Source organism: Eretmochelys imbricata, chromosome 6 (assembly GCF_965152235.1).
Source record: "Eretmochelys imbricata isolate rEreImb1 chromosome 6, rEreImb1.hap1, whole genome shotgun sequence".
NCBI classification, from domain to species: Eukaryota; Metazoa; Chordata; order Testudines; family Cheloniidae; genus Eretmochelys; species Eretmochelys imbricata.
This window is the reverse complement of record NC_135577.1, coordinates 28,050,374-28,078,036: the sequence shown is the minus strand read 5'-3', so window position 1 is coordinate 28,078,036 and position 27,663 is coordinate 28,050,374. Positions and strand designations below refer to the sequence as shown.

Sequence of the window (27,663 nt, the reverse complement as noted above, 5' to 3'; positions counted from 1 at the left end):
GAACAAGAAGCAGTGGTCTCAAGTTGCCGTGCGGGAGGTCTAGGTTGGGTATTGGGAAACACTATTTCACTAGGAGGGGGGGAAGCACTGGAATGGGTTATCTAGGGAGGTGGTGGAATCTCCATCCTTAGAGGTTTTTAAGACCCGGCTTGACAAAGCTTTGGCTGGGATGATTTAGTCGGTGTTGGTCCTGCTTTGGGCAGGGGGTTGGACTAGATGACCTCCTGAGGTCTCTTCCAATCCTAATATTCTATGATAGGCCTCTCCCACAGACATCACAGTTGCATGAGCCATAGCAAGGTAATGTGAGATCAATATATCTTTGCCTCTCAGGTTTGGTACTTGCTATCTGACAAAAGTAGCTACTATTTAGTATCTGGTGAATTTTTTTTTAAGTGAATATGCTCTGACCTTAAAGGTCAGGGGTCAAATTCACTGCAGCTATAAGCAGCTGTAACCCTGGATTTGGGGCATTTTTTCTGCATCGTGAAAAGTTCTCAGCAACAATGCTGTGACTTAATTTCTGGACACATCTACACTAGGGAAAAGTAGGCATGTTCATTTCAACCAGCTACCCTGAAGTGAAACTAAAATGTGTCCTATCTACACTAGGATTTTACAGATAAACAATCTTCTTTTAACACTTTTTCTTTTCCCTAAGTGTGGACATGGCATTGGTGGCCCAGTTAACCCAACTGCAGCATGCTTCTTACACTATCATTGTTTTGAATCAGGGACTGCATCTGTCTACACCTGCATTCAGCATGTAGCATGATGGTGCCCCTATTCTTAATAGGGTTGTGGGCTTATCGATAGTTATGAGCAGTGACAAAAGCCCATAGGCTTCATTAAAGACAGTGTATAATTCAGTATATAACACCCTCCTCATTTGGGCTGTTTTCTCAGCAGAAAGGCTAGCTCATGGGTCTGTTTAAGAAAGAAGGATTTCTGATGTTTGAAAAAAAAAAAAAGCTCCCTGCACCGTGTGTTCTTGGGCTAGCAGTAGCCCCAGGTGCCGTTTTTACCCCAGGAATTCATTATATTAGCCAGGATACTTATAATGGAAAAAGGGAAGGCAATTTTAAGTTAAGACCCTCCGCTCAGGGAGTGGGAGGGGGGCTGTCTATAAATTAAGGAAAGCAGGGAGGGGCGAGTGGATCCTTAATTTTGCCTGTTTGATGCAGTTACAAGGGCGGGGAGCCGCCAAAGAAAATCACTCAGAACTGTGTTCCCTTATTTATGCAGAGAAAAGCAGGGGTGGAAGCCGGGGTCCCTGGTGCTCGCGGCGGGAGCCGGGGAAGGGGAGCGGGACAGGCTCCCTCCAGCGCCCTGGCTCAGCGCCCTTCCGGCGGGGTGGTTCTAGGGCGACTAATTACATCAGGGGCAGCAGCCGGAGAGGCGCAGGCTCCGCCCAGGACGTGAGAGCCGGGTCCTGTGGTTCCGGGCCCCGCGAGCCGCTCCCCGGGACGCGCCATGGGAGCCGGGAGCTTCTTGCTGCTCCTGCTGCTGGGGGTGAGTGCGGGGGGGCAGCGGGCCGTGCTGATCGCCGGGCCCCGGAGCACTGCAGGGGGGCTGCCCGCGCCCCTGCAAGCGGCAGCCGGGGAACGCCCAGCCCCGCCCGCCGGCTGCCCGCGCCCTGCCTCGGCCCACGGTCGGGCTGGCTGAACTCCCGGCATCGTTCCCTCCGCCTGCCTGCGGGCTCCGGGCGCGTCTCCGGGCGCCGGGGGCGCGACACCGCTTGGGGGGCGGAAAAGGGTTTGGGGGAGGGGGAGGCGGAATCCGCTGTGGCCAGGTGTTTCCCGGCAGCCGGTGCAGTCTCTCCTGCGTTTGGGGGATGGGAGTGTGTGTGGGGGGAGATGGGTCTCTCTGGCTTTAAGAAAAACTTTTCAAACAACAGACACTAACCCCCTGAAATGCGGATCTGAGCCGTAAGGAGGGTGGCCAGTTTTGGTTGGACCTCTTCCCCGAGGTTTCATCACATGACCTAATCTGTAACTAAAGATGAATCATTAATTTCTGGAGATTCCAGGACTATTCTGGAGTATTGGTTGGTAACCTTAGTCATGAGGCACGTGGGCTTGGTTTTATAGGGGACCAGGAGATAATATCAAAGTTTTCGTTTTTTCTCTGCATCAGAGCAAAGGTGTGTCTGGAGCTGGCTTGATTGCTAATCAGTGGAGATGAAACAGGAAATTGGCTTCTCCTAATCCTGGCCTGGCCCTTAATCACAAGTGTTCAGACCATTTCTCCATCAATTCCCAGCTGTAGAAGACATCAGTGATGTGTGCTAGCCTGCCAGGACACAATGCATGCCCTCCCAGCTCCAGGAACTGGCCAGATTCACACCTTTCCCTTTTCATAAATCAGACACATCTGAGTCACAGAAGCAATCTGGGCTCAGACCAGCAACCCCCTAGATTTGGTCTCAATATGCCCGTTGGTTCCACAGTGCTACACTCTGGAATGCCAAACTGGCCCTTTCCTGGGTGTCATGGGGAGCCTATTACTAGCTCTGTAGCTGTTGCAGTGATAAAAGGAGAACTTCTAAGTTCTCTTGATCCTACATGTTTCAGAAAGGAAAGCTCTTTCAGAGAAAGAGGGGTTTGATAAAGCATCGATCAGTGGAAGGGGTCAGAAATGGATAGTCCCTGATTTTTGTTTTAAATGTAAGCTTCCTAAATTCTGTTTTCACAGTTCGTGCTACGATTTAGCTTGGCCTTGCTATGTTGCTTGTATTTGCTATAGAGGCTCCAAGTAGGGATCAGGAACTCCTTTTGCTCTGCTCTGTATAGCATACACATAACAAAAGGAAGGTCTGTGCCCCAAAGAGCTTACAATCTAACTATGTGATGAGACAAACACATGCATCCAACAGACATATGGAGGAGCACAAGGTAACAGAGAGACACAATTTTTTTGTCAAATTAACTACTGTTTCCTGAGGAGGTGGATTAACTACCCTTCCTGTTGCTGTAGGAAGTGTCTATGCTGAAGCATAGACCAGCCGCAAGACACACACTGAGTCCAGTGTGCCATAGGAGGGCTGTGTTGGAGCAGGGAATTGAACCCAGGTCTCCTGAATCCTGGGCTAGAGCACTAACTCCTGGGCCATCTTTCCTCTTGAAAATCAAAATCATGAGTCATTGACATATTGCTTAACAGCTCTGTGCCTCGGTTTACCTAACCGTAAAGTAGGGATTAATATTCGTCTCCTTGCATAGGATGTTGAAAGGACTTTTAATTAATTTGTGTTTTAAAGTCAACATGTAGATCCTCAGGAGAAAGGTACTACCGAAGTGTGTATTTATTATTTATTTTATTTAGTAGCAGTTTTTCTTTTGCTAGGGATCCAGTTTCTGAGTGTGTGTTATGGGCCTGAGATGTGGGTGTACTGTATATTTAGTACAGAAAGGCAGGGAGAAGTATTATAGGTCACCTGTAAAGAGAGGGAAGTTGGGGAGGGTTGCCCCTTTTTGCTTCTGTATGTTGTGTGAAAGTTGTGATACTTTTTTTTCCCTCTTGTTTTTTCATACTGGAAATTGAGGTCCTTGGTAGGCTGGAAGACTGCGGAACTAAAGCAATGGTAATGAGAGCTAATAGTGAAAGAGATGTGGAGTTCTAGTCACACCATCAAACACTTTCATGTTGCTTTTGTTCGTTTGTTTTAACATTTATTTAACTTGAGTTAACGCTGTTGCTCCTTCTGCTGAGGTACTAGATCACACAATCGACCTGCTCTCAAGCCTTCCCAGTGGGTCCTTCTGCAAAATCAAGAAAGACCAAACTTGATATTCCTGACTCTTCCACAGTTGTGGGAGGGGAGAAAATCTTAAAACCCCAAAACTCCTTTCAGGCTTCCTTTATACGCTGGAAAGGGAACAGGCCTTATCTTAAAAAAAAAAAAAAAAAAAAAAAAAAAATCTTTAAGCATTCTTGCAAAAACAAAGCCCACCTTGAGATTATAGTGTGATGGGTTTTGGTGGTGTTTTCTTTTTTTTTTTTTAAATTGCTCATGCCCCTATCATGCTGTTTTACCCTTACTGAACTGTTGCAGTTACTTGTGACTTGAAAGCTTAGCAAGAGGGAATTTGTATTTCCTCTATTTCTTGTTGAAGTCTTTAGAATAACCCAGTATGTCCATAGGCCTCTCACTGAGAATGGCAAAGAGTCCTGTGGCACCTTATAGACTAACAGACATATTGGAGCGTAAACTTTCGTGGGTGAATACCCACTTTGTCAGATGCATGTAGTGGAAATTTCCAGAGGCAGGTATAAATATGCAAGCAAGAATCAGGCTAGGGATAACGAGGTCAGTTCAATCAGGGAGGATGAGGCCTCCTTCTAGCAGTTGAGGTGTGAACACCTAGGGAGGAGAAACTGCTTTTGCAGTTGGTGAGCCATTCACAGTCTTTGTTTAATCCTGAGCTGATGGTGTCAAATTTACAAATGAACTGAAGCTCAGCAGTTTCTCTTTGAAGTCTGATCCTGAAGCTTTTTTTTGCTGCAGGATGTTCAATGTCATGGGGGCGGGTGGGGGGTTGTTGATTCGACACATTGCAGTGTATTTTCCATAGGTTCAATCATCAGCAATATCTGAGAGTAGAGCCGAGCCCAGCAGCCACAACTGTGGTGATGGAGAATATCTGCATCAAGACTGCTGCTGTAAATACTGTCCTGCTGGTAAGCACTTAGTGATCTGTAGTTCACTTGGCTAACAAAGCGTTTTTCAGAGATGATGATTGTGCTGGTTGGTTTTTGTGCTGTAAGATAAAACCAATGAAAGAACAATACATGTTTGCAAAAGCCAGAGAGGGCCATTTTATGCTGTTCCTCCTCCTCTTCAGCGGTGCAGCTCACTTCGGAATGGTGTCCAACCTTCCACTAAATAGGGTGTGCCTGGGTGACCTTGGCAGTCGGTCAAGAAACGTGGGCATGCTATAAAAGGCAGAGTCTACGTCAGTACTGAAGGAAGCTGTTCAAAGTTAAACAGCTTTGTTTGAACTCTTGAAAACTGAACCAATGCCCTGACCACTCGTTTTATTCCCCCAGCATCACCTAATCGTAATAATGCTTTGTCAGATACAAACACTCGGTACTGATAGTCAGCAGAAATTTTATGTATTTTAAATCAACATGCAAAACTTTTCTTTATTTTGTAAACTATATGCATGTCCATCTTGGAGATGGGTGTAAAATTCATTCATTCTTTATAGGGCCCTTTGCTCCTTGGCACAAAGCTAAGCGAATTCTAACCTCAATTTGTTATAATCTCATCAGGTTTGCCCTGTGGATTTTCTAAACCTTGTGAGTGAATTTAGTACTCAAGTGTCAAATTTGCCTTTGCACAGAGACCTTGAACAAGGCATATACATTATTTGAATGTGACTTGAGCCCAGTTTTAAGGACTTAGGCCCTGATTGTGCAATTGATAGCAGATGGGCACAGAGGCCTATCTGAGCGCTTCTCAACAGTTCACCCATGTGGTATGAACTGCAAGAGCGGAGCCACAAGTAAGATTTAAGTGCAGTGTAGGCCTCATGTGGGGTGGATTTCACTCAAAGTGAGGAGCTAATGACACTGGTTTCAGAGAGCGTTAGCTAGAGCTGTATGAGCTCCCCTATACTTTATTTACCACATCAGTCTCACCTGAGGCACTTTCACTAATCTATTCCTAGCCTGTTCTGAGCGCAAACTGTTAGTGGTGCTGAACTATGACAAACTGCTTATTAATAAATAGGGACGTGAATACGTGTCCAAATAGAACTAAGAAAAACATTGAAACAATTATTTTATTGCTAAAACCTTCCTTTTGGAGAAGAAAAATACAGGCATCTTTATTAGTAGAATATTTCAGAAAAATGACAAAAAAACAGGGAATTATTATTGATGGAAATTTTTGTAAAACATTTTCCCCTCTATCTATAGAGGAGGAAAACCCGCAAGCCTATTGGCCTCTTATTACTAGTTATTTATGTGTTTTTTCTAATGTTATCTGGCCACTGACGTCTAAGTGTTCTTCCTGGTTTTGTTGTGTATACTTAATCTCATTCAGCTCCACTCCTTGCAAGGAGAGTGGCTGAAAGGAGTCATGTTGCAGTATGCTTGAATAACAGTTAACTGTATCCTAATACTACCTGAGATATACAGCTTTAGTGTTGAATTTCTGCTTCTCCCTTTATACAGGCACTTATGTTAGTAAACACTGCAAGGTTCCACATACAAAAGGAATTTGTTACCCTTGCACAGATGGAGAGGATTATACTGCTCATGCAAATGGCCTAGATGAATGCCTTCGATGTAAACTGTGCAAAGAAGGTATAGTACAAAGCTTGGGCTGATCTGTAAATACAGTTGGGTTGTTTTGGGCAAAAGCTTTGGTGGTCTTTGTTCCGCAGAAAAATCTGTTGTCTTAATCCCCTTTCTTATTTTCATAGATTTAAAAACACTTACGCTTTTTTAAATAACTGATGCTTGGTAGAAAAGGAATCGCAAATTCAGTTGGATTACATTTGTAATTTATATGATTAACTTACTTTTCTCAGATCAAGTAACTGTGAACACCTGCACTTCGATGAGCGATACTGAATGTCAGTGCAAGCCAGGCTATTTCTGTCCGACTCAGGACTGTGAGATGTGTTACAGGTGCAAGTCAAAGTACGTATAAGATCCGATTTAGGCAGTTGCCTTCCATATAGTACAGTCAAAAGTAGAACCTAGCTCCTGTAAATGCTTACCCACATGTTTACCTTTCGACACGTGAATAATCCCATTGAAGTCAACGGGGCTGCTCGTGCGTTTGAAGTTAAACCTATGCCTGAGTGTTTGCAGGATCAGCGCCTAGAACTGAATGTACTGCTGTCCTGTTTGAGGCTTCTGCCTGTACACAAACATTTCCTGATTCCTTCACCTGCCACATTTGAATAGGCTTTGGACGGCTACCAGTCAGGACAGCTAATGTCAGTCGAGCTACCCAGAATTTTATAACAAGGGGCCAACTGTTGAAGGAGACTAATTAAGTACGTGATTAGTTAACACTTCTTCTCAGTATTTTTTCCCTTTGAATAAATATTTGTGTACGTTAATCTCTCCCCGTGGGCGTCTGTGTTTTTGCTGTGCTGCCACATAATCTTCTAGCATCCTTTTTTCTTCTTCTGTTTTTCAAGCACTCTTTCTTAGTGACTGGTGAGAAAAGACAGTTTTTTTTTTTAAATTTGCACATTCTGTCCATGTATATAAATTATTCCTTGAGAGTAGGAGTGAGCACGAGTACAGATTTGATTGCGTAACCATTATATTTTTATCATCAATTTTAGGTGCCCAGAAGGGAAAGAAATTGTACAAAAATGCAATGCTACAGTTGACCTGGAGTGTGGCCATCCTCCCATAGGTACAGTATAAACTATGCTAAGGGAGGTCTGATGACTTTCTGACTCTGTAGGTAATTCAGAAGCAGAGTATAAAAGTGAGGCTTTGAAATCCTACTGTTAAGTGTTTGACGAGCCCACGTAATTCACACTAGCAGCCGCTAGATGGAGACAAAGACTTTCCAAGTGTGAGTTGTGTAACCAACCAATATTTGTGGTGATATTTAAACTAGCACAGGGGACTTGTCTTGGTGGAAAGGATTACATAGTGGACACGCCTTTCCAAAGTGTCACGTTCACACAGTTTAAAGCTATAGGTAGCATGCCTTTCGAATACTCAGTTAAGTATTAAAACATGAAAAATATCTGTATTGTGGCATAAATCTGAAAAGATATAAAATGTATTGAATTTCTTTTCCCCTGTAGATGCCCTTCTACTAGCTTTTAATTTGCACTGACACACACCAGCACCTAGATACCCTAATGGTGTATTAATATTTGAGAGATTGTGGCTTTCTTGGGGCAGAGACTAGAGGTGTCACTGTAACAAACTGCTGAATTTCACAGGCGTTGGTCTCCATTTTTATCTGCAGCATCAACATTCTTACACTGCAAAAACAGTCTTATGAGTGGCTTTAGTATTTCAAGGTTGCTTGCTTTTTTTTTTGCAGGGACTGCGAATGCTGCAGGTTGGATTGGTGGGGTCATCGTTATGTTCGTTCTTTTTGTGGTTGGGTGCCTTCTTTTTCTCTTCCTTAGGAAAAGGATATCATATAATAAAACAAATAAAGGTAATTAAAATTCCTTTCCATGGATAACCTGAGATACACAAAGACTCAAGTTTCCAAAGCTAAACGAACTAAAAGCTGAGGTTGTCCTTATGGCTTCTGTCTGCCCTCGCTCCGAGCTGCTGCACTGCTTCTGGAAAGAGCTGGCATGTCCCCGTGGTCCCTGGGGAGGGGGTTGCCACACGCTGCCCCCACTCCAAGCACTGACTCTGCAGCTCCCGTTGGTTGGGAACTGTGGCCAATAGGAGCTGCGGGGGCGGTCCCTGTGGGCAGCGGCGCATGGAGACCCACTGGGCCCCCTGCCTAGGAGCCACTGCCAGGGGGGTGTGCCAGTCGCTTTCAGGAGCCGCCCAAGGAAAGTACTGACACCCTCTTGCACCCCTGCCCCAGCAAGCGCCTGCACCCCACACCCAAACTCCCTCCCAGATCCCAATTCCACACCCCATCCTGCACCCCTGCCCCAGCCTAGAGCCCACACCCAAACTCCCTCCCAGAGCATGCACCCCCTCCTGCATTCCAACCCCCAGCCTAGAGCCCGCACCCCAACTCCCTCCCAGAGCCTGACCCCACACCTCCTCCTGTACCCCAACCCCCTGCCACAGCCTGGTGAAAGTGAGTGAGGCTGGCAGAGAGCAAGCAATGGAGGGAGGGGGGATGGAGTGAGCATGGGGCAGTGCCTTGGAGAAGGGGCAGTACAGGGGCATGGTTTCAGGAGGGAGGCAGGGCAAGGATCTTTGGGTTTGTGCAATTAGAGAGTTAGCAACCCTGCTGGGCAGGCATGTGAAAGCCCTGGCCATGCCGGAAGAGCATGTCCGGCCAGCACAGCCGGCAGCTCGCTGGGCACCAGCCAGCACAGGTGCAGCACTGCCCAAATGTCGGGCAGACGTGTCCGCGCAGGCGTGGCTTGTGTGTGCTTGGAGGCCCATTGACTGTTCTGCCCTTGGGCCCGGAATTGCTGTCAGCGGGCCTGCTTCCATCCTAGCTGTGTCTACAGCAGGAGTTTTGGTTGATCTAATTATTTTGCACAGGGCATGACGTTTTTCACAGCCTTGAGTGATATAGCGTGGTGCCCTAAGTTTCAGGTGTAAACCAGGTCTCTGACTAGCTTTTGGAACTGAGGCCTAAAACATTTTAAAGATCATAGAATCTCAATAGATTACTACAATTAACAGAAAAGATAATGTTTATTTGTTGGAAAGTGGAATTTGGCTGGGCTTATTAAGTGGAACTAGACCCCAAATAGAACTCTGTTAATATCTATCTAGTACATACAGTATGCCCCAACCATTTGTGCTCCAGTAGATTTGGCCAGAAGGAAGTCATTCAGTTCCTTGAACTTGTCAGCCTGCTCTACAGGTTACCTACATTTAAACTTCTGGTTGAGATTGAGAATCTGTGTCAGAGAGTTCTGCAATGTAACCAATATACTAATTCAGCTATATTTAAACAATATAACTTAGTAGAGAGATTTTAATTTATATTCTTCATACGTTTCAGAAAACAAAGATGCAGAAAAAGATGTGGTAAGTTTCCTTTGGACACATGCCACTTTTCTTTTACCTGTATGTTTATTGCATAAAAGTTCTTTTAAATTAAATTGAAACTGTTTAACTATAGATGATGCACACCTTTAGTCACTTTCTCTGCCCTGCTTGCTGTTGTGTATTGGGACACTTTTCTTCACTTCATACAAAACCCCAAAACTTTTATGTCATCTAGTTCACTTCCTGTTAATGTTGGATTGTTCTCTACCATATAATGTATTCTTTAGTGTCTTGTTTAGTTTTAAATGCCCGATATGATGGAGCTTCCAGTACCTCCCTTGGAAGAATATTTTAGAGCTCTAATATGTCTGTCAGGAAGCCTTTCCTGATAACCTAACTTTTTCATTCATTTCATTAACTACATACCATTATTTCTAGTTATCCTCTTGTAATGTCTTAAATAGTTCCGCTTACGTATTAGGGGTTTACACTCTTCAGATGTATATCAATAGTTATATCCTCCCTCAGCACCCAACCATTAGTAAATGCTTAGCTTCTTTCTCTCACTTTAAATATAACTGGTGTTCTTACACGAGTAGTTCCATTTGAGGTTGTTAGAACTCATAAAGTGACCAAGATTTTTACCCTTAATCTCTGCTTGTGAGTCAGTCTCTGTATGGGGTCCTGATCCATGCTTGGTGTTTGGAACGCTGTCACAATACAGATAAATAATAGCCCCATCATTTTTGCTGCTCTGCTTGGGATACTGCAGCTGTAAATATCACTGTGATATTGACATGCCAAGAACTGCACCTCTTACTTAAAGACAACCTGCTTAAGGAAAATTGTAATTTGCAGGGAATTTTGGCAAAATCTTCAGTTTCTCCATTAGGTATGTAAGGAGCTTCAATTTTTATATTTGGGTTAAAGTTTAATACTAGATATCATTAGAAGGCACAGATAAGACTGTCTTAGTTACCTTTTTAATACAGACTTTTACTTAAAGTAAGAGACACAGTTCAAAGGCATTTGTTTATTAACTGCTGTTCTAGGACAAATTTAAAAAAAAACAGCCCCACCTCAATTCTGCAAGATGCCTTAGGGAAGTCGGTCACTTTAAACTGTGTGTGACAGTTGAGGTCCATCGTAAGTGGCTCAACTATCTAAGCACCCAGCTGTGTTTTGTCATTGTTTTTGTTCTGAACTTGCAGGGTTATTTTGTGTGTTCTGTAAAGGCTTAGCAAAGTAATAGGTTACGATAAAGATGCAGAGAGAGGGTTAAACTGGGGTAGTGGTAAGAGCTGTGGAAGTATTCTGCTCAGGTTCTCACAGGCCCAGAGCAGATCTCTCTGTTAAAATGATCAGCAGTGAAATAGTTAATATTTACATTTTAAAATGCAATTGTTAAACTTCAGAGTTAATACCAAATGTGGCTAGCTCACCTCCCTGCCCCTCAGCCCACTTGGCATGGGGTTGGTTATGTGGTTGGAGAGTGTAGTTTAGTGACAAGGGAGTTATTGTAGCCTTTTTTCCTAAACAAAAGAAAAATAAAAAAAATCCTATTTTCAACAGATGTGGCTCTCTCCTTGCCTAACTACAGAAGCTCACATGTAACTTCTTTGCCATTCTGTAAAGGTCTAGTGATTAACGCTGCTCCTGTTTGTCACTTGTTAACACTGTAGCTTCTGAATTTTTATGTGGGATGTCTTGCTCACAATGAGGCATTAAGTATGAAATGTTCTTCCACTGCAACAGGGGTGGCCAACCTGAGCCTGAGAAGGAGCCAGAATTTACCAATGTACATTGCCAAAGAGCCACAGTAATACATCAGCAGCCCCGCTGATCAGTGCCTCCCCCTCCCTCCCTGCACCTCCCAATCAGCTGTTTCGTGGTTTTCAGGAGGTGTGGGGTGGGGGGAGAGGAGCGAGGGCACTGCAGGCTTAGGGGAGGGGGCGGGAAGGGGTGGCGTGGGGGCAGGGCCTGTGGCAGAGCCAGGGGTTGAGCAGTGAGCACCCCTGGCACATTGGGAAGTTGGCGCCTGCAGCTCTAGCCCCGGAGTCGGTGCCGGTACAAGGAGCCGCGTATTAACTTCTGAAGAGCCGCACGTGGCCCCCGAGCCACAGGCTGGCCACCCCTGGACTGCAAGGTTCTTGAGAGCTTGCCTACAAAGCTATGTATGCTTTAATAAAGCACTCTTAATTAGCACTCTTTAATAAGTCACTCTTATTCCTTACAGGAGTCGGAGGATAGCACTGAAATTTTCTTTGCACCAGAAATGGAGAATGCTAATGCTAGTGCACCCATTTTAGAGATCCAAAACTCTGTTCAGAGTCCACCAGTTTTAGCAGTTAATAGTCCTGATTCTCTACTAAGAAATGAATTGCCTGAGGATACCAGTGTTGCATTTTCTGAGAGAAGTGGCCTACTTCTAAATGGTGAAAACAACTCATGGGAAGAGTCTTACCACAGGACTGCAGGATATTCAGCACCAAACAAGCGTCCAGACAAGCCCAATTTTGTCTCCCACCCTGGGCAGTCAAATGGTGGGATGTCCATATCTCAGACGGTAAGTGGGAAATGCTCAGTGTGTCATGAAATCTGTTGTGTAATTTCATGGAAGAAAGGTAATAGCTTCTTCTTTTAACATCTAGAGCTCCCTGGCTTGCAGAATGAATTGGTAATAAAATAGACCCCCATCACCCCCCAAAAGGATATGAAATATGCTTTTGCATTATCTTAAATTTGGATGTTTGTTTGAGGTGGTATCAGAAATTTCCATCATTCATCCAGTCCACCTAGAAACATTGTTTAATTAAGTGACTGCTATACTCTTCTTTCCACTGCTTAGTACCAACAGGGAAGACACTTTTCTTGTTAAGGGATTATTAGCTAGTGGCAGAGCTGGATTTTCTGGCTGGGCAGTTTTATTCAGGTGTTTGAACTTGAGTTTATTCTGTGAAACTTTTGAATTCTCAGACCTACCTTATAGATACTGTGAAATCAAATCACCAGATCAAGGATAGTGATTATAAATAAGCAAAAAATGTTTTCTGTTTGAATAAACATGGGTGTTTATATTGCAGGTCAGGGATTCTGAAGCCAGGCCTCATATAAAAGTTAAAGAGCTTTCTCGAGAAGGTGAGTAGTTCAAGTAGCCCACCTTATTAGGGATCTAAAATTGGTAATAGTCAGCAGAGTACTGGGCAAAATGTGACTGTCTGAATTCATTGTACATAGCTGAATGAGAAAATAGATATTTGTATAAATGTTTACGAAAATTTTGTCCTGCTTACTGTATTAGCACTTCTAAACTGCAGATTGTTTGTTTGCTGCATTTTAATTATTTTTGTACTTCTAAAAAACTGCTTCAAAAACAAAACAAAAAAAACCTCATCGCACCCCCCCACATACATTTCATAGCAAATAACTATTTATACAGAAGGACATCTCTTTTGCATAATGGATTCATAGGGACATGAGACATAGGACTAGAAGTTACATTATGGGTCGCAGAGTCCAGTTTCCTGCTATCACAGGCCACCCCCATCATATACTCTGAATAGTGATCTTTAACCACATGAATATGTGTCAATAACCTTAGGAACAGTAGCTTTTTAGAGCTAATCATGCTCTAGTAAAAGGTCCATCTATGTACCAGCAGTGTAATCCGTAGCATGCCATGTAAGGACACAGAGGGGTGTGTTTTGTTTTGTGTTTTTTTTTGTACTGCAGCTTTACCATTCAAACAAATAAAATGCCAGGGTGTATCAGATACCAGTGAACTAGTATAGTGGATGGCACTGAAGGAAGTAAACCATGTTCTGATGGAGGGTACTGGTGATACCAGTCTTACCTTGGCAAACTATATCATACTGATAGTTGTGTAGATGGGTGGGTAAAATTAATTGCTAAGAGTGATCAGAAATCCATCAAAAGTGAACAAGGACCTTAAAACTACAGTGAAATCTGTACAAAGGGCATCTTCAATAGACAATCTCCCATTTAAGAGACCACTTTGAAGTATGCATAATGACATCTTTGACCTTTTAAAAAGATGGTTTTGAATAGGAAACCAATTGGTTACCTGTTCCTTGGGTGTTAACTTAGGACAGGCTTCACCACTTTTGTTGAACTGAATCTTTTTATTGTATTGACTTTCAATAGTATACATGAGTTTTTGTTTTTAACGTAAAACAGTTCAGGTCATGCTAATCAGATTCCATAAAATATATGGGTACAACTTGATTTTAAAATCATACTCTCTGCTCCTGTCTTACACTTGGGGCCTGTTTACATGGTAAAGCAATGTGCCCCAGAGGGGTGTAAGTTCTAAAGTGCACCTGTTTCACACTAACTGGCCCATGTAGACCCCCCTGGCACACACTAAAAGTCCCTAATGCACGTTAACATAGTGCAATTTGACCCACATTAAGGAACTTTTAGCGTGTGCCAGCAGTATCTATGTGGGCCAGTTACCATGCAATACGGTGGTGCACATAGGAATTCATACCCCATTGCTGCACAGTGCCATACTATGTAGACAAGACCTAAATTGTATATTAAAGGAATAAAATGACTACATTTAGAACAAATCAGTTATGATTTTATTACGGCATAAGAAAATTTCAGGTTTAGATGTTTTCTGAAGTCTATGTAATGGTGCTTTTCATCTTCTACAGATAGCTGCCATGCAAAGTAAAACATACCTCTCTATTTGTATTCCCAATTTATCAGTAGCTGGTTGAACAGATACCGTATAGGCCAACAATGCAGTGTGGGAGGAAATGGAGTATATTGCTGAAATACTCTCAAGGGTTTATTTAAGCCCTTAAATCAAATTATGTGCCAAGGAATGTTAAACTACAAAGGGGAAAGGTAGTAAAATGGCAAATGACCTGGATTTATCTGAGAACCTATACAAGTGAACATAGGCATCTATAGAAATGGTCATTTTAAAATATTCAATGCTTTTTTTTTTTTTTCCCCCCCAGCACTAAGTGACAGTTTTTATTATTTTATGAAAGAAGTGCCATCACAGAACTGGAACATGTTTATGAGAACTCATCTAACAGATAATGAAATATATAACACAACTTTTGAACATCCAACAAATATTGAAGAGCAATATTATCAGATGCTAATCATTTGGAGAAACAAATTTGGAAATGAGGCTTCCATTATTAAATTATTAGATAGCCTATGGAATATAGGACTTAGAAGGTCTCATGAAAACATAGTAAACCATTTAATAAGTAAGGATATTATAACTATACTAGAGGCCGAAGACTAATGAGTATACTATTATCAACAAAAAAACCAAAGCCAAAAGGATCTGTAAACTCTATAGATATGTTTCTATGCACAACCTTGCTTTAGTGCATATTGCCATTTTTTTTTTATTGTTGGTTTAAGAAAACTTGAAAATATCAACATAAAAACTACTGGTAAAACAAATAGAGAAATGAGTTCGGGTATCTTCACTGCAACTCGTGTCCTCTAGAATAGCGGAGTCTCAGAAATGTATCTTACAGGACTCTACTTGACATTTGTTAAACGAGACAAGGATTCAAGTTGCTGTGTTCACTGAGAATGTGTCCTGAGTTGTAATACATTAAATAAACTTGGGTACCCTTTTCATGTTCAGCTGAGGAAAGAACATAAGTGTATGTTAAACTATATAATAAACTTTGAAAACTGTTATGTCTTGGGAAATGAGAACTGTAAGGGGAACCTCACAGTGACTGGATGGAGTGATTTGTTGTCATTGAAGGTTTTGAAGCATATTGTCGTTTTATTATCTGCACTGATAAACTGGACCAAACAACATCCAGAATCTTAATTTATTTTTTATATGCAGTGAAGAATGTACTTATGAGAACACTGTAATATGAAGAGATTTGTAGAGTTTTAGGCCAGAATGGAGCGTTAGACCATCAAGTTTGATCTCCTCTATAATTCAGGTCATTAAATTTCACCCAGTTACCTTTGTACTGAGCCAATAACTTATGTTCAGCTAAAGCTTATCTTCCAAAAAAGCATCCAGTCTTGAAATAAAGACATCAGGAGATGAAGAATTCACCACATCCCTTGATAATTTATTCCAAAGGCTAATTGCGCTCACTGTAAGGAATTTATGCCTTATTTCTAATTGGAATTTATCTAGCTTTAGCTTCTAGCCATGATTCATCTAGCAGAGAAAGGAAAAATACGAAAGAGCCCTTTAGTACCTGGTATTTTCTCCCCATGAAGGTGACTTGGATACTGATCCAAGTACCTCATCTTTTTGATAAGAAGAAAGAGCTCTTTAAGTCTTCCACTGTAAAGCATTTTCTCTAGCCCGTGAATCATTTTTTGTGGCTCTCTTCTGTAACTTTTCCAATTTTTCAACATCCTTTTTCAAGTGTGCACACCAGAACTGTATGCAGTATTCCAGTCTCACCAGTGCTGTATACAGAGGTAAAATCACCCCGCTACTCTACTCACTATCCTGTTTATGCATCCGAAGATTACATTGGCCCTTTGCCACAGCATCACACAGGAAGCTAATGTTCAGCTGTTTCTTTAAATCCTTTTCATAGTCACTGATTTCCAGGAGACAGTTCCCCATTCTGTAGGTATGGTCTGCATTTCTTGTTCCTAGATGTATAACTTTGCATTTAGCTTTGTTTGAATGGGCTCAGCTTACCAATAAACAGCCTATACATCTGTTTTTAACAGTACTCTTAAATGCTGTATTTTTATTGTCCAATCTTAAAATTATGCAAATAGAATTTCTACTTCATACCTATTATGATGTACTTTATATTTTGCTATTAAAAGATTTTTCACTCTTTTAAATGTGCTGTCATTTATGAATAAATATTCGGTCTCATTCTCTCTCTAATTTTGAAGATTTTTTTAGTAATTGGGGACTGTGCTTTTTAAAATAATATTAGTAGTACTGGAGCAATTCTGTTTTAGGGAGTTAAATACTTTGAGCTAGCCAGATTAATAGTCTGCTTTTTCCTGTCCTTGGACTGAATTGAAGAAGTGATTAGTGACTATTCGTGGTGGTTATGGGATTGTGTATAATATCCCACACCCTTCAGTGATGGCTTGTTGATTAAATTCACAATTTGTTTACCACGGCCTCTTTTAGGCCTGTGTGCATTAAGGTTTTAGCTGCACTAATGTATTTGTACCAGCTGTGTATCTGATTACCAAGGCAGACAAGTATAGATAAGGAAGGGAAAGCAATTTTAATAATGTTGGCTAGGAATCATCCCCACTTCTTAGATAAAACAAACTAAACTAGATTCCTTGTGAGATGTGTTTGGTCACAGGGACCTCCTTGGGACTGTCACCTGACGTGCTGGAGTTACCTCTGAGCCCGTTTTCCCTGCCAGCTTGGGACTCCAGAGTCCTGCCCTTTGAGCCAGACATGCTAGCCTGCTGTAACCTGGTCTGGTTCATGCCCCCAAAGCTGTAGACTTTAACTAAAAACTGCTCAGCAGCTTACTTGCCTCCAGCACTCAGATACCCAGCTCCCAATGGGATCCAAACCCCAAATAAATCCATCTTACTCTGTATAAAGCTTAGACAAGGTAAATTAATAAATTGTCCGCCCTCTATATCGCCAAGAGAGAGAGATGCACGGCTGTTTGCTCCCCCAGGTATTAATCACTTTTGTTTATTAATGAACCCCAAGTAAGTGATTAAGGATGAAAAAGTAGGATTTAAGTGGTTTCAAGTAATAACAGACAGAACAAAATAAGTCACCAAGCAAAATAAAGCAAAAACCTGCAGGTCTAAGCCTAATACGTTAAGAAACTGATTACAGGTAAAATCATCACCTTCAGAGATGGTCCAATAAGCTTCTTTCACAGACTACAGAGTAACAGCCGTGTTAGTCTGTATTCGCAAAAAGAAAAGGAGTACTTGTGGCACCTTAGAGACTAACCAACTTATTTGAGCATGAGCTTTCGTGAGCTACAGCTCACTTCATCGGATGCATACCGTGGAAACTGCAGCAGACTTTATATATACACAGAGAATATGAAACAATACCTCCTCCCACCCCACTGTCCTGCTGGTAATAGCTTATCTAAAGTGATCCACCCCCCACCCCCCCACACAAATTCACTCTCCTGCTGGTGATAGCCCATCCAAAGTGACAACTCTTTACACAATGTACATGATAATCAAGTTGGGCCATTTCCTGCACAAATCCAGGTTCTCTCACTCCCTCACCCCCCTCCAAAAACCCACCCCCATACACACACAAACTCACTCTCCTGCTGGCAATAGCTCATCCAAACTGACCACTCTCCAAGTTTAAATCCAAGTTAAACCAGAACATCTGGGGGGGTAGGGGGGGGTAGGAAAAAACAAGAAGAAATAGGCTACCTTGCATAATGACTTAGCCACTCCCAGTCTCTATTTAAGCCTAAATTAATAGTATCCAATTTGCAAATGAATTCCAATTCAGCAGTTTCTCGCTGGAGTCTGGATTTGAAGTTTTTTTGTTTTAAGATAGCGACCTTCATGTCTGTGATTGCGTGACCAGAGAGATTGAAGTGTTCTCCGACTGGTTTATGAATGTTATAATTCTTGACATCTGATTTGTGTCCATTTATTCTTTTACGTAGAGACGGTCCAGTTTGACCAATGTAAATGGCAGAGGGGCATTGCTGGCACATGATGGCATATATCACATTGGTGGATGTGCAGTCTCTACGTAAAAGAATAAATGGACACAAATCAGATGTCAAGAATTATAACATTCATAAACCAGTCGGAGAACACTTCAATCTCTCTGGTCACGCAATCACAGACATGAAGGTCGCTATCTTAAAACAAAAAAACTTCAAATCCAGACTCCAGCGAGAAACTGCTGAATTGGAATTCATTTGCAAATTGGATACTATTAATTTAGGCTTAAATAGAGACTGGGAGTGGCTAAGTCATTATGCAAGGTAGCCTATTTCCTCTTGTTTTTTCCTACCATCCTCCCCCCCCGATGTTCTGGTTTAACTTGGATTTAAACTTGGAGAGTGGTCAGTTTGGATGAGCTATTGCCAGCAGGAGAGTGAGTTTGTGTGTGTATGGGGGTGGGTTTTGGAGGGGGGTGAGGGAGTGAGAGAACCTGGATTTGTGCAGGAAATGGCCCAACTTGATTATCATGCACATTGTGTAAAGAGTTGTCACTTTGGATGGGCTATCACCAGCAGGAGAGTGAATTTGTGTGGGGGGGTGGAGGGTGGATCACTTTAGATAAGCTATTACCAGCAGGACAGTGGGGTGGGAGGAGGTATTGTTTCATATTCTCTGTGTATATATAAAGTCTGCTGCAGTTTCCACGGTATGCATCCGATGAAGTGAGCTGTAGCTCACGAAAGCTCATGCTCAAATAAATTGGTTAGTCTCTAAGGTGCCACAAGTACTCCTTTTCTTTTCACAGACTAGACTCCTTCCTAGTCTGAGCCCAATCCTTTCCCCTGGTACAGTCCTTGTTCGTTCCAGCAGACATCTTAGGTGGAAAGCAGAGGTGTTCTCATGACTGGCAGCCACCTTTGTTCTGTTCCACCCCCTTTTACAGCTTTGGTATAAGGCAGGAATCTTTTGTCTCTCTGGGTACCCACCCTCCTTCTAAATGGAAAAGTACCAGATTTAAGATGGATTCTGGTATCCTGTTACGTGGTCACATGTCCTGTGAGACCTCATTCTTCATTACCCATGGACTGGCCCACAGGTACATAGGAAGGCTTGCAGGTAAATAAACCCATTCACAACTAATTATCCTAATCAATGGGAGCCATCAAGATTCTAAGCCACCATTAATGGCCTACACTTTGCATAATTACAATAGGACCTCAGAGTTATACTTCATATTTCTAGCTTCAGATACAAGAACCATACATACATACATACATACAAATAGGAATAGATTCAGTAGGTTATAACCTTTGATACCTTACAAGAGACCTTTTGCATAAAGCATATTCCAGTTACATTATATTCACATTCATAAGCATATTTTCATAAAACATGGAGTGCAACATCAGACCTCATGCATGTTTTCTTGATGAGCTGGAAGAAGAGAGCAGATAAGTACAAATCTGGACTTGAATAAACTTTTCACAAAAAATGGGGAAATTGTCATACTTGAACAGAGCATTGCCTTATCTTCCTAGCAATGACCCTGGCATGCTAGATCCCTCAGAATGTGGCAAAACCTGCTGCACTGCATCTAACTCCTCTGTATTTTAATTAAGGTGCATCTGTCCATTTGACTTCTATCTGTATTAATTTTCAGCTATGTAATATGAACCCAGGCTTTCAGCTTGGATTTGCAGAGTTGAAGTATTCCTGCAGTGCTAGGGCTGCCTACAACAGTTCTCTTCTGCACACAGAATATCTATAGTCAGTCAAGTGCCTTCTACAATTCAGCCTCCACCAGCTCTTACCTTAAACACCTTAAGCAGCTGTGTCATTATTATAGCAACCATGATGGCATGGGTCAATTGGATGAATAGAAATTAGAATTCTCTGTGGTGTCAACTCTTGTGTGATTTTATCCTGACTCTTATGACAGTTGGTGTTTTCCTTAAAGCCCCCGCTCCTGGAGTCATCTGATGAAAGGATTTTCTTTCCCCCCCCCCCAATCTCCTGCTGGTAATAGCTCATCTTAAGTGATCACTCTTCTTACAGTGTGCATGATAAACACCCATTTTTTCATGTTCTGTGTGTATATAAATCTCCTCACTGTATTTTCCACTGAATACATCCAATGAAGTGAGCTGTAGCTCACGAAAGCTTATGCTCAAATAAATGGGTTAGTCTCTAAGGTGCCACAAGTCCTCCTTTTCTTTTTGCGAATACAGACTAACACAGCTGCTACTCTGAAACCTGATTCAGAGAGACTCCCACCTTCCGTTTTAAAATAAATGCACGTTTCTAGCCTTTGTGGTTGTGGCGAGAAGCTGCCTTGCACATGTGACCTGAGGGTGCCCTAAAGGCTTAGCAGCCAGAAGGCAAATATAAAGAACCCATGATTTTATTATTTATAACTCATTATTTTATGCCAATATCAAGTTTTTTGGGGGGAGAAGGGAGTCTGACTCATGGGGTTCAGCATGCTGGGGGTGGCAGCACTCCCCACCCTGCAGAGAACATGGCCTCCTGGCTTGGGGTGTGTGTAGGGCCTTCCCACATTGGCTCAGTGGGGAGGGGCAGCAGGGTAGGGGAAGCTCCCAGGCTCTAACTCTTGCAGGGACAGGGGAGCTCAGCCTCCCTTGCCAGCCCCTCCTCCTCTTTGCAGGGACCAAGCTGATCGAGGGGGCGGAACCTCACAAGCCCCGCCTCCCAGAGCTGCAGGCAAGGCCAGAGAAGACCGGTGAATCCCATTCGCGCACGCGCACCAAGCGCTAGTACCGGCGTCTCAGCACCCCCCCTCCGTCACGTGACTCCGTTGGCCCCCGAGGTGCGTTTCTCCCTGTTGCCCGGTTACCCTGCGGTCACCGGAAGTGTCGTAGAGAGGCGGAGTGAGGGTTTTCCATCCGGACGCGGTCTTGCATCAGCCTGTGAGAAGAGTCGGCTAGACGCGGCAGAACGAAGTAGGAGGAGGAGCAGGATGGCGACAGCCGGCGGGGAGGCCAGTAAGTGCCAGGTTCTGGGCTCGGGCGGGCGCGGCCCCTTTAAGGCCGCTCAAGGTGCAGGGCCGGTGGGGGTCCCGCCGGGCAGGTGCGCCGTGCCATGGCAACGGGTCGCCGCGTCCTCGCGCCTGGTGCCCTGCCAGAGCCGAGTGTCCCGGCGTCCTCGCCGCCCGGTGCAGGGGCTGCGCAGTGATGTCATAGCGCCCTGCTGCTGCAACGTGCCGTGAGGTCATTGCACCCGTAGCCGTGGGTAGTGATGTCACCGCCACCCGCCGTCACTGTGGCTCATGAGGTCACTGCCTGGGGCACAGTGGGGGAGCGTGATGTCACCGCACCCTGGTGCAGCAGGGTGTCATGATGTGCCACCGTCCGGCTCCGGCTCATCCCGAGGGGTCGCTCTGCCCGCATGTGGCCTGGCAGCTCTCTGTTATCCTAGCACTGAATCAAACCGGCGCTGTGCTGGGACGTTGTCACCTTGCTCCTGCAGGACCTGGGATGCCCTGTTCTAAGCTGCGGTGAGCCTGCAAAGGCCAGGTCCGTGTGTTCTAGCCATGGTTTGTGGCATCAGATGTTTCCTTTTTTTCTGATATGTCAGGAAGGGGCAGTATGAATTCTGTGCGGTTTCGGGAGCTCCGCAACCTAGTTTAGCTCATGTGAAGGTCACTCAGGTATGTTTCTGCCCTATAAATCAGCAGTAGTAAGACACACAGGCTTGTCAGTTGTTGGGACTGAGAAATTTAAAGATATTGGATTTAAAGATTCAGCTTTCAAAGGCACAAATGCCATTTAGTTACCTAACTACCCTAGGTGCCTAGCTGTCGTTTGTGCCTTTGAAACGACACCCTGGAGGGTTAGAAAAGATGCTATCCTGTAACAAGTCATATGGATCCCAAGCTTCTGAGGCAACTGTGTTGGGTTAGTGGTAGCACGGTGAGATGACTTACTACTGTACGAGGCAAAACTTGGGGTGCCAGCAATACAAGCCTGAAGTACCATTACTGATATGTAAGTGGCTGTCATATAGGTTAAATATCCTTAAATTTCCATGTTGTCCCTTCTTCTTTGTCTCCTAAAGTTGCTTTCTTTCCTGCTCGTTAATCATAGTACTGTATGTCAGTGGGACAGACTCTTCTGATGATGGGCTCTACAAATTATAAGAATCAGTGCAGTACAGGGTTTGTTTCCGAGGGATAAACTTGGCACACGTGGTTGTGTTTAAAAGCGAAGGAGTGACAGTCTGCATTCTAGACCCCTGACATAAGACCTGTTCTACAGAATAGCTCCTACAATCTCCCCATGTGAGCCATATTGTGGTACATTTTGTGTGCTCCTTCCTTCTGTCTCTTACGATTCAGGAAGCCTCCTCTCCAGGGGAAGGTTTTTAAATAAAAATGTTTGGTTTTGTAAGAAGAGTTCTTTTATCCAACATCACCAAAAAGTCTCGCACAGTAGGATTGTCTATGCTTAAATATGGGGCATGGATATGCAGGACATTGTTAATTAATATGAGAGCAACAGCTCAGGTGCTCCTGGAGTAATTGACAGTGTTCTATCTGGGAGCATCTGGTGTCCTTCCAATCTTCTAAAAACACCAAGTTTTTAAAAAATCAGGGTTTATTTTAGTAGAACAGTTCAGAGTTTTGCGCTTTTAAGTTATTATTTACTATATATATATATATACATCCGATGAAGTGAGCTGTAGCTCACGAAAGCTTATGCTCAAATAAATTGGTTAGTCTCTAAGGTGCCCCAAGTTCTCCTTTTCTTTTTATATATATTATAGTGCAGCCCCATTGTGCAAGGCACTGTACAGACATAAAACAAAGTGATGGCCCCTCCACACTTAGTGAAAATATTACTGGTAGTTCTGTTTTACAACTAAGAATAATATTCTTATATTTATGAAGTGGCTGTCAGTACACCTTTTCGTTTTCTGATTTATTTTCAATAGCTTAAATAAGATTAATTGAAATATCAAGGCATGAGCTTTCTTGAAAACTTTTGGTTAAGTTTATTATAAGGGCTACCAGTATTACTTATTGCTTAAAAGTCCACTGTTTAGTTCTTTAAAATTTAAGTTTATTTTACTTAAAAATATATATTTGCATAGTCTAATCACATTAAACATTTTTTCATGAATTTTTGTTTTGAATTTAAGTATTCTCCTCCAGTGTTCCACCAAAGTACTGTAACTTTAGGTAAGTCTACACTGCACATGCAGTGTCTAGAATACATACACTACTTGCCCTCCTAGCGCAGGTATTAATAGCAGTGTAGATGGTGAGGCACTGCTTAGGCAAATAGAGTACAGGCATGACTGAACGCTCTGGGACGTACTCAGCTCTATCCCTACATGGCTCTCTACAGCCCAAGCAGTGCCTCTCTGTTTATGGGGCTATTTTTAGTGATGTCGTGTCCCGCTACCTCCCCACTGCTGGAGCCCTTTTCTGCTGCAGGAAGCTGCAGAGACTTTCCACCACAGGGAAAGGCGCATGGAGTGAGGGAGCTGCTGGAGGTTTTCTTCACAGCCTCCCCTCTGCCAGAACCTTTCATCGATGCATGTAACTACACACCACAGTGTGTACACAGTCTGCTTTTCACTGTGGCATGTAACTGCACATATTCTACAGGCTGCTGTAAGTGGTGTGCAGTGTAGACCTAACCTTTGTATTAGTTAAGGAGAATTTGAAAGTGAAAATGACTAAAAAAACAAAAATGAAACTGACGACAATAGCTCCTGCTTTATTTGAGCCTCCCATCTTACAATCCTTATTGCCAGAAAACAGTTTATGCCCCCAATATACATCATTTGCATTGAAATATCATCTATTTATCTGAATGAATTTCTATGCCCTCCATTCTATTTGTGTACATTCTTTCATCCAGCTGTTGCAAAATTGTTATGAAAATGTAGTAAGCCAGACACCAAATCTACTCATCCTCCTTTACCATGTGGCTGAGGATAATGGGCGGGGGAATGACTCCTCTCGGATGAGCAGAATTTTTGCAAGGCTCCTGTAATCTTTTCAGTGACCAAGATGAGTAATATACAAAATGTAAACAGGCAGCAGAAATGGTGAACAAGTAATCTGAAGTGGTGTGAGTAATACAGCACATTATACTTTTATAAGTACTATTTTTAAAGTGCAGATCACCCAAAAGAATGCAGAAGAGAACCAGACCTTTAAAGTGTCTTTTTTTTGTATATAAGAGTGTTCTGAATTGGTATGAATATTTGTAATCGTTTCCGATTGCCAAAGCCTTTGCAGACAGCAATCTTCTCTGCTGCAGAGATTCCCAAACTGTGCCCATTTGGCTTGTACAAATCACTAACAATGTTAGAGGAACTCCACTGAATGTGTTGAGCCCAAAATATCTGGTACCCCCCCTGAAGTAAGGGATCCCCATATATTTGTGTGTGGGTATCCTCTTCCTGTCTAATGTCCTTTCTATCCCTGCTGTGCTGACAATGTTTTTGACAACATAAAGGCCTTACACTTTGTTTGTGGGATTCTTGTCTTACAAAAGTGAGACACTGATGACATTGGTATCATTTAAGTCAAGCTATCTAACTGATGTATTGCATAACAAGATTTCAAGGTTGTTTTTCTTTTTTAATCTTTCATGTAAATGGTATGTAGAAACTAATATGTCTTAATCATCAGCTTTGTGTCTTATTTCAACATTCCATACAAGGCCACAATGTCATATAGCATTAGGTGTTATAATTTTCCATATATGGAAAGTAGAACATGTTGACAATTATATCACATGGAGGGTTCATACACCTATATTAATTAGCATACCAAAAAGTAGCACCGTATTAGTCTCTGCAGTGAAGCTAAGTGGTGCTAACGTTTTTAACACTGGGGAAATTTCAGATTTGCTGCATGTTAATAGGTTTCAGAGTAGCAGCCGTGTTAGTCTGTATTCACAAAAAGAAAAGGAGTACTTGTTAGAGTACTAACAAATTTATTTGAGCATAAGCTTTCGTGAGCTACAGCTCACTTGTGTTGCATCTCAACTACTGATGTTCAAAGTGTATATTTAAAAAGAGAGAGCTGCCATTGAGTGATTTAATAATTGCCAATGGATCATTCCAATCAGATGAGTTTTAATCCTGTGTTCAGTGCTTCTACAGCATTCTTGTTCTTCTGTAGAGAAGAAGCTGCCTATCTTGTTGAATACTAATAGATTATTTTATATATTTTTTTCAGCATGGACATTAATACAGTGAGAAATAGGATGGTGGGCTTTTTTTCATTGTGGTATAAATCAGATTTGAACTTGGTACACCAATTTTTTTTTTTTTTAAGTAAAATAGTTCAGGCTTTAAATGGGTGTGGTGGTTGGTTTTTTTGCTTGAGAAGTTCTGATCACTCCAATCTGAAGTGTTCTATCTGTACAAAAGATATGGCATGAAAACTAGCAGTGCAATCATTCCCATTCTGCCTACTAATATGCTTCAACCTTGTTCTGGAAGGATCACATCTGAGTTTGAGAGGGGGATGTTTTATTCTTTGTGTTAATTCACTTGTACTTGGGACTGCCACCAAGAATAGTAAATGTGGAGGTGACTTCTGGTATAGCTGTTGACCATCAGGATGAACCGGACAGAAACTAGTGCATTTTACATGTATTTTACAATCATTAGATTGTAACGACTGTTGAGTTTTGGCTGAGTTTGAGCAAGTAATCTAACAGTAAAAGACCATATCTTATTAACAATCCCCTGAGCCATCTAGATTCCCTTGCATTCAGAAGGACACGTGCTTTTGTATCTCTCAGTTAGTTGATGGGTTTGTGTAAACAGGAGACACAGGATACTATACAACTTCCCTTTCCAAATGGTTTCAGGGTGTGGAGGAAAAAGATCATTACTCAGACATACGAAGTCTCCTTAAATCAGTTAAAGATCACACCTGCAATAATACTTGTCAAAAAGAGTGGTGCCGCCTCCTTAAGAGTTTTTTTGAGACTTACGTGTTGTGATATGAATCTTTCTCCTAGGGAGTGTGTTGTTTTCCTGATCTTTCATACACACAATATATCATAGAGCTCATCTGGCCATTCAGATTTCAAACTGATCAACCAGTTTACATCTTACATTAATGAATGTTTCATTTTGTAAACATCTACTAGAGATAAGAATAAATTTCCAATATTTATAAACATGAACCATTTAGAGAGAAATTAAGTTCATGGGCCAATCTTAATCCCATTTATAAGATTGCACATATTGTCTAGTTAAAACTACACACATCCATTTTTCTTTTTACTTCTTATCCACCATGGACAATACTGCATTGACTTAAATTTGAGGGAGATTTTTAGTGCATTGAGCTGACTCTTTGATTTTTGTGTGTGTGTGTGTTAAGTATGCAAAGCAACTATTGTGACTATGATTTTTCTGTGACTAGTGCAATGAACAGAACCAAACTTGAAACATCTGGCATTACATCCTGTGTATATTTTAAAGGGTCAAATACACTTGTTATCTCACTAGCATTTATACATCATCTCTCTATATTACTGTCTTCTCGAAAGGTTGCTTGATGTAAATAGACAATACATGCAGTATTAGATATGATTTTAGAAGTGTAATTGACTAATATTTTCCTCTTTGTTTTATAATTCTAATTGCCACTATTCTGCATTGCTTCCAATGATTTGCAGGAACCAAATGAGCCGCTGAAATATTCCATTAAAGCGAAACAATTATTTTGTTCCCCATAGGAAATGGGCCGCACACAAAATCTCAGTCTCAGCTGATAATACCTACACACATCTGGAAGAATCCCCCCACCTTCAGAGTTCCCACACCCACTTGTAGCTATTGTTTTTCCTTTCAATAAGCTTAGTGCTACGGAAGCTATATGGAAACTTCCCTTGTAGAACAAGATTACCATACTGTCTGAGAAATAAAAACTTGGTTTAGTGGCCTGGAACATGGGATTTGGAGACAAGAACTCATGTTCTAATCCTGGCACTGACACCAACTCTTTGTATGATCCTAAGTACATATTAATTTTTCCATTTCACTTATGTGCCTCACGAGACAGTTCGTTAATGTTTGTACAGTGTTTTGAACATGGAAAGCACTCTAAAGTGCTAAATTGTTAGGGAAAGATTTAAGGCTGTGTGGACTTAATGTGAGTGCTAGCACAGATTTTATAACTGCCACTGAGAGCAAATCACAATGCTTTCTATACAGCTGTGGTTCTCAAATTCCACCCCCCCCCCCCCCAAGGACCACTTGAAAATTGCTGAGGGTCGCAGCGAATCACTTAATGATCTTTCCAAATGTTGTTTGTACCGTTAGCTAACTATTGTGAAGCGCTTTGGATAAAAGCGCTATATAAAAATAACGTAATAATAAATGTGATTTTGTTCT

At 42.3% G+C, this 27,663-nt stretch overlaps 2 protein-coding genes across 4 annotated transcripts in view; both read left to right on the top strand.

Moving 5' to 3' along the window:
* The first annotated feature begins 1,447 nt into the window (after positions 1-1,447).
* LOC144265581 (tumor necrosis factor receptor superfamily member 10B-like) lies at positions 1,448-16,473 on the top strand. 2 transcript variants are annotated; one of them, XM_077818297.1, is made up of 10 exons: positions 1,448-1,512; positions 4,575-4,680; positions 6,184-6,315; positions 6,543-6,654; positions 7,314-7,387; positions 8,036-8,155; positions 9,650-9,675; positions 11,873-12,202; positions 12,720-12,774; positions 14,628-16,473. In XM_077818297.1, the coding sequence occupies exons 1-10, from the start codon at positions 1,474-1,476 to the stop codon at positions 14,924-14,926; spliced, it is 1,293 nt and encodes a 430-aa protein (XP_077674423.1). In that variant the 5' UTR covers positions 1,448-1,473; the 3' UTR covers positions 14,927-16,473. The 2 variants fall into 2 exon arrangements, with proteins under 2 accessions (XP_077674423.1, XP_077674424.1); XM_077818298.1 differs by lacking the exon at positions 1,448-1,512 and adding an exon at positions 1,818-3,583.
* A 4,579-nt stretch (positions 16,474-21,052) lies between these two features.
* CARS1 (cysteinyl-tRNA synthetase 1) overlaps positions 21,053-27,663 on the top strand; it is a 49,684-nt gene continuing 43,073 nt past the window's right edge. The window contains exon 1 of one of the 2 annotated variants that reach the window (XM_077818294.1): positions 21,053-21,272. In XM_077818294.1, coding sequence (XP_077674420.1) covers positions 21,248-21,272 — 25 coding nt within the window. In that variant the 5' untranslated portion in view covers positions 21,053-21,247. The remainder of the gene's footprint in view (positions 21,273-27,663) is intronic. The other variant, XM_077818296.1, reaches the window with a different exon arrangement.

Excerpts from the sequence above, each read along its gene's own strand:
- LOC144265581 (XM_077818297.1), top strand. The coding sequence starts at position 1,474 with ATGGGAGCCGGGAGCTTCTTGCTGCTCCTGCTGCTGGGG. Across the intron at positions 6,316-6,542 it reads ATGTAAACTGTGCAAAGAAG|ATCAAGTAACTGTGAACACC; the intron begins GTATAGTACAAA and ends TACTTTTCTCAG. Across the intron at positions 12,203-12,719 it reads GGATGTCCATATCTCAGACG|GTCAGGGATTCTGAAGCCAG; the intron begins GTAAGTGGGAAA and ends TTTATATTGCAG.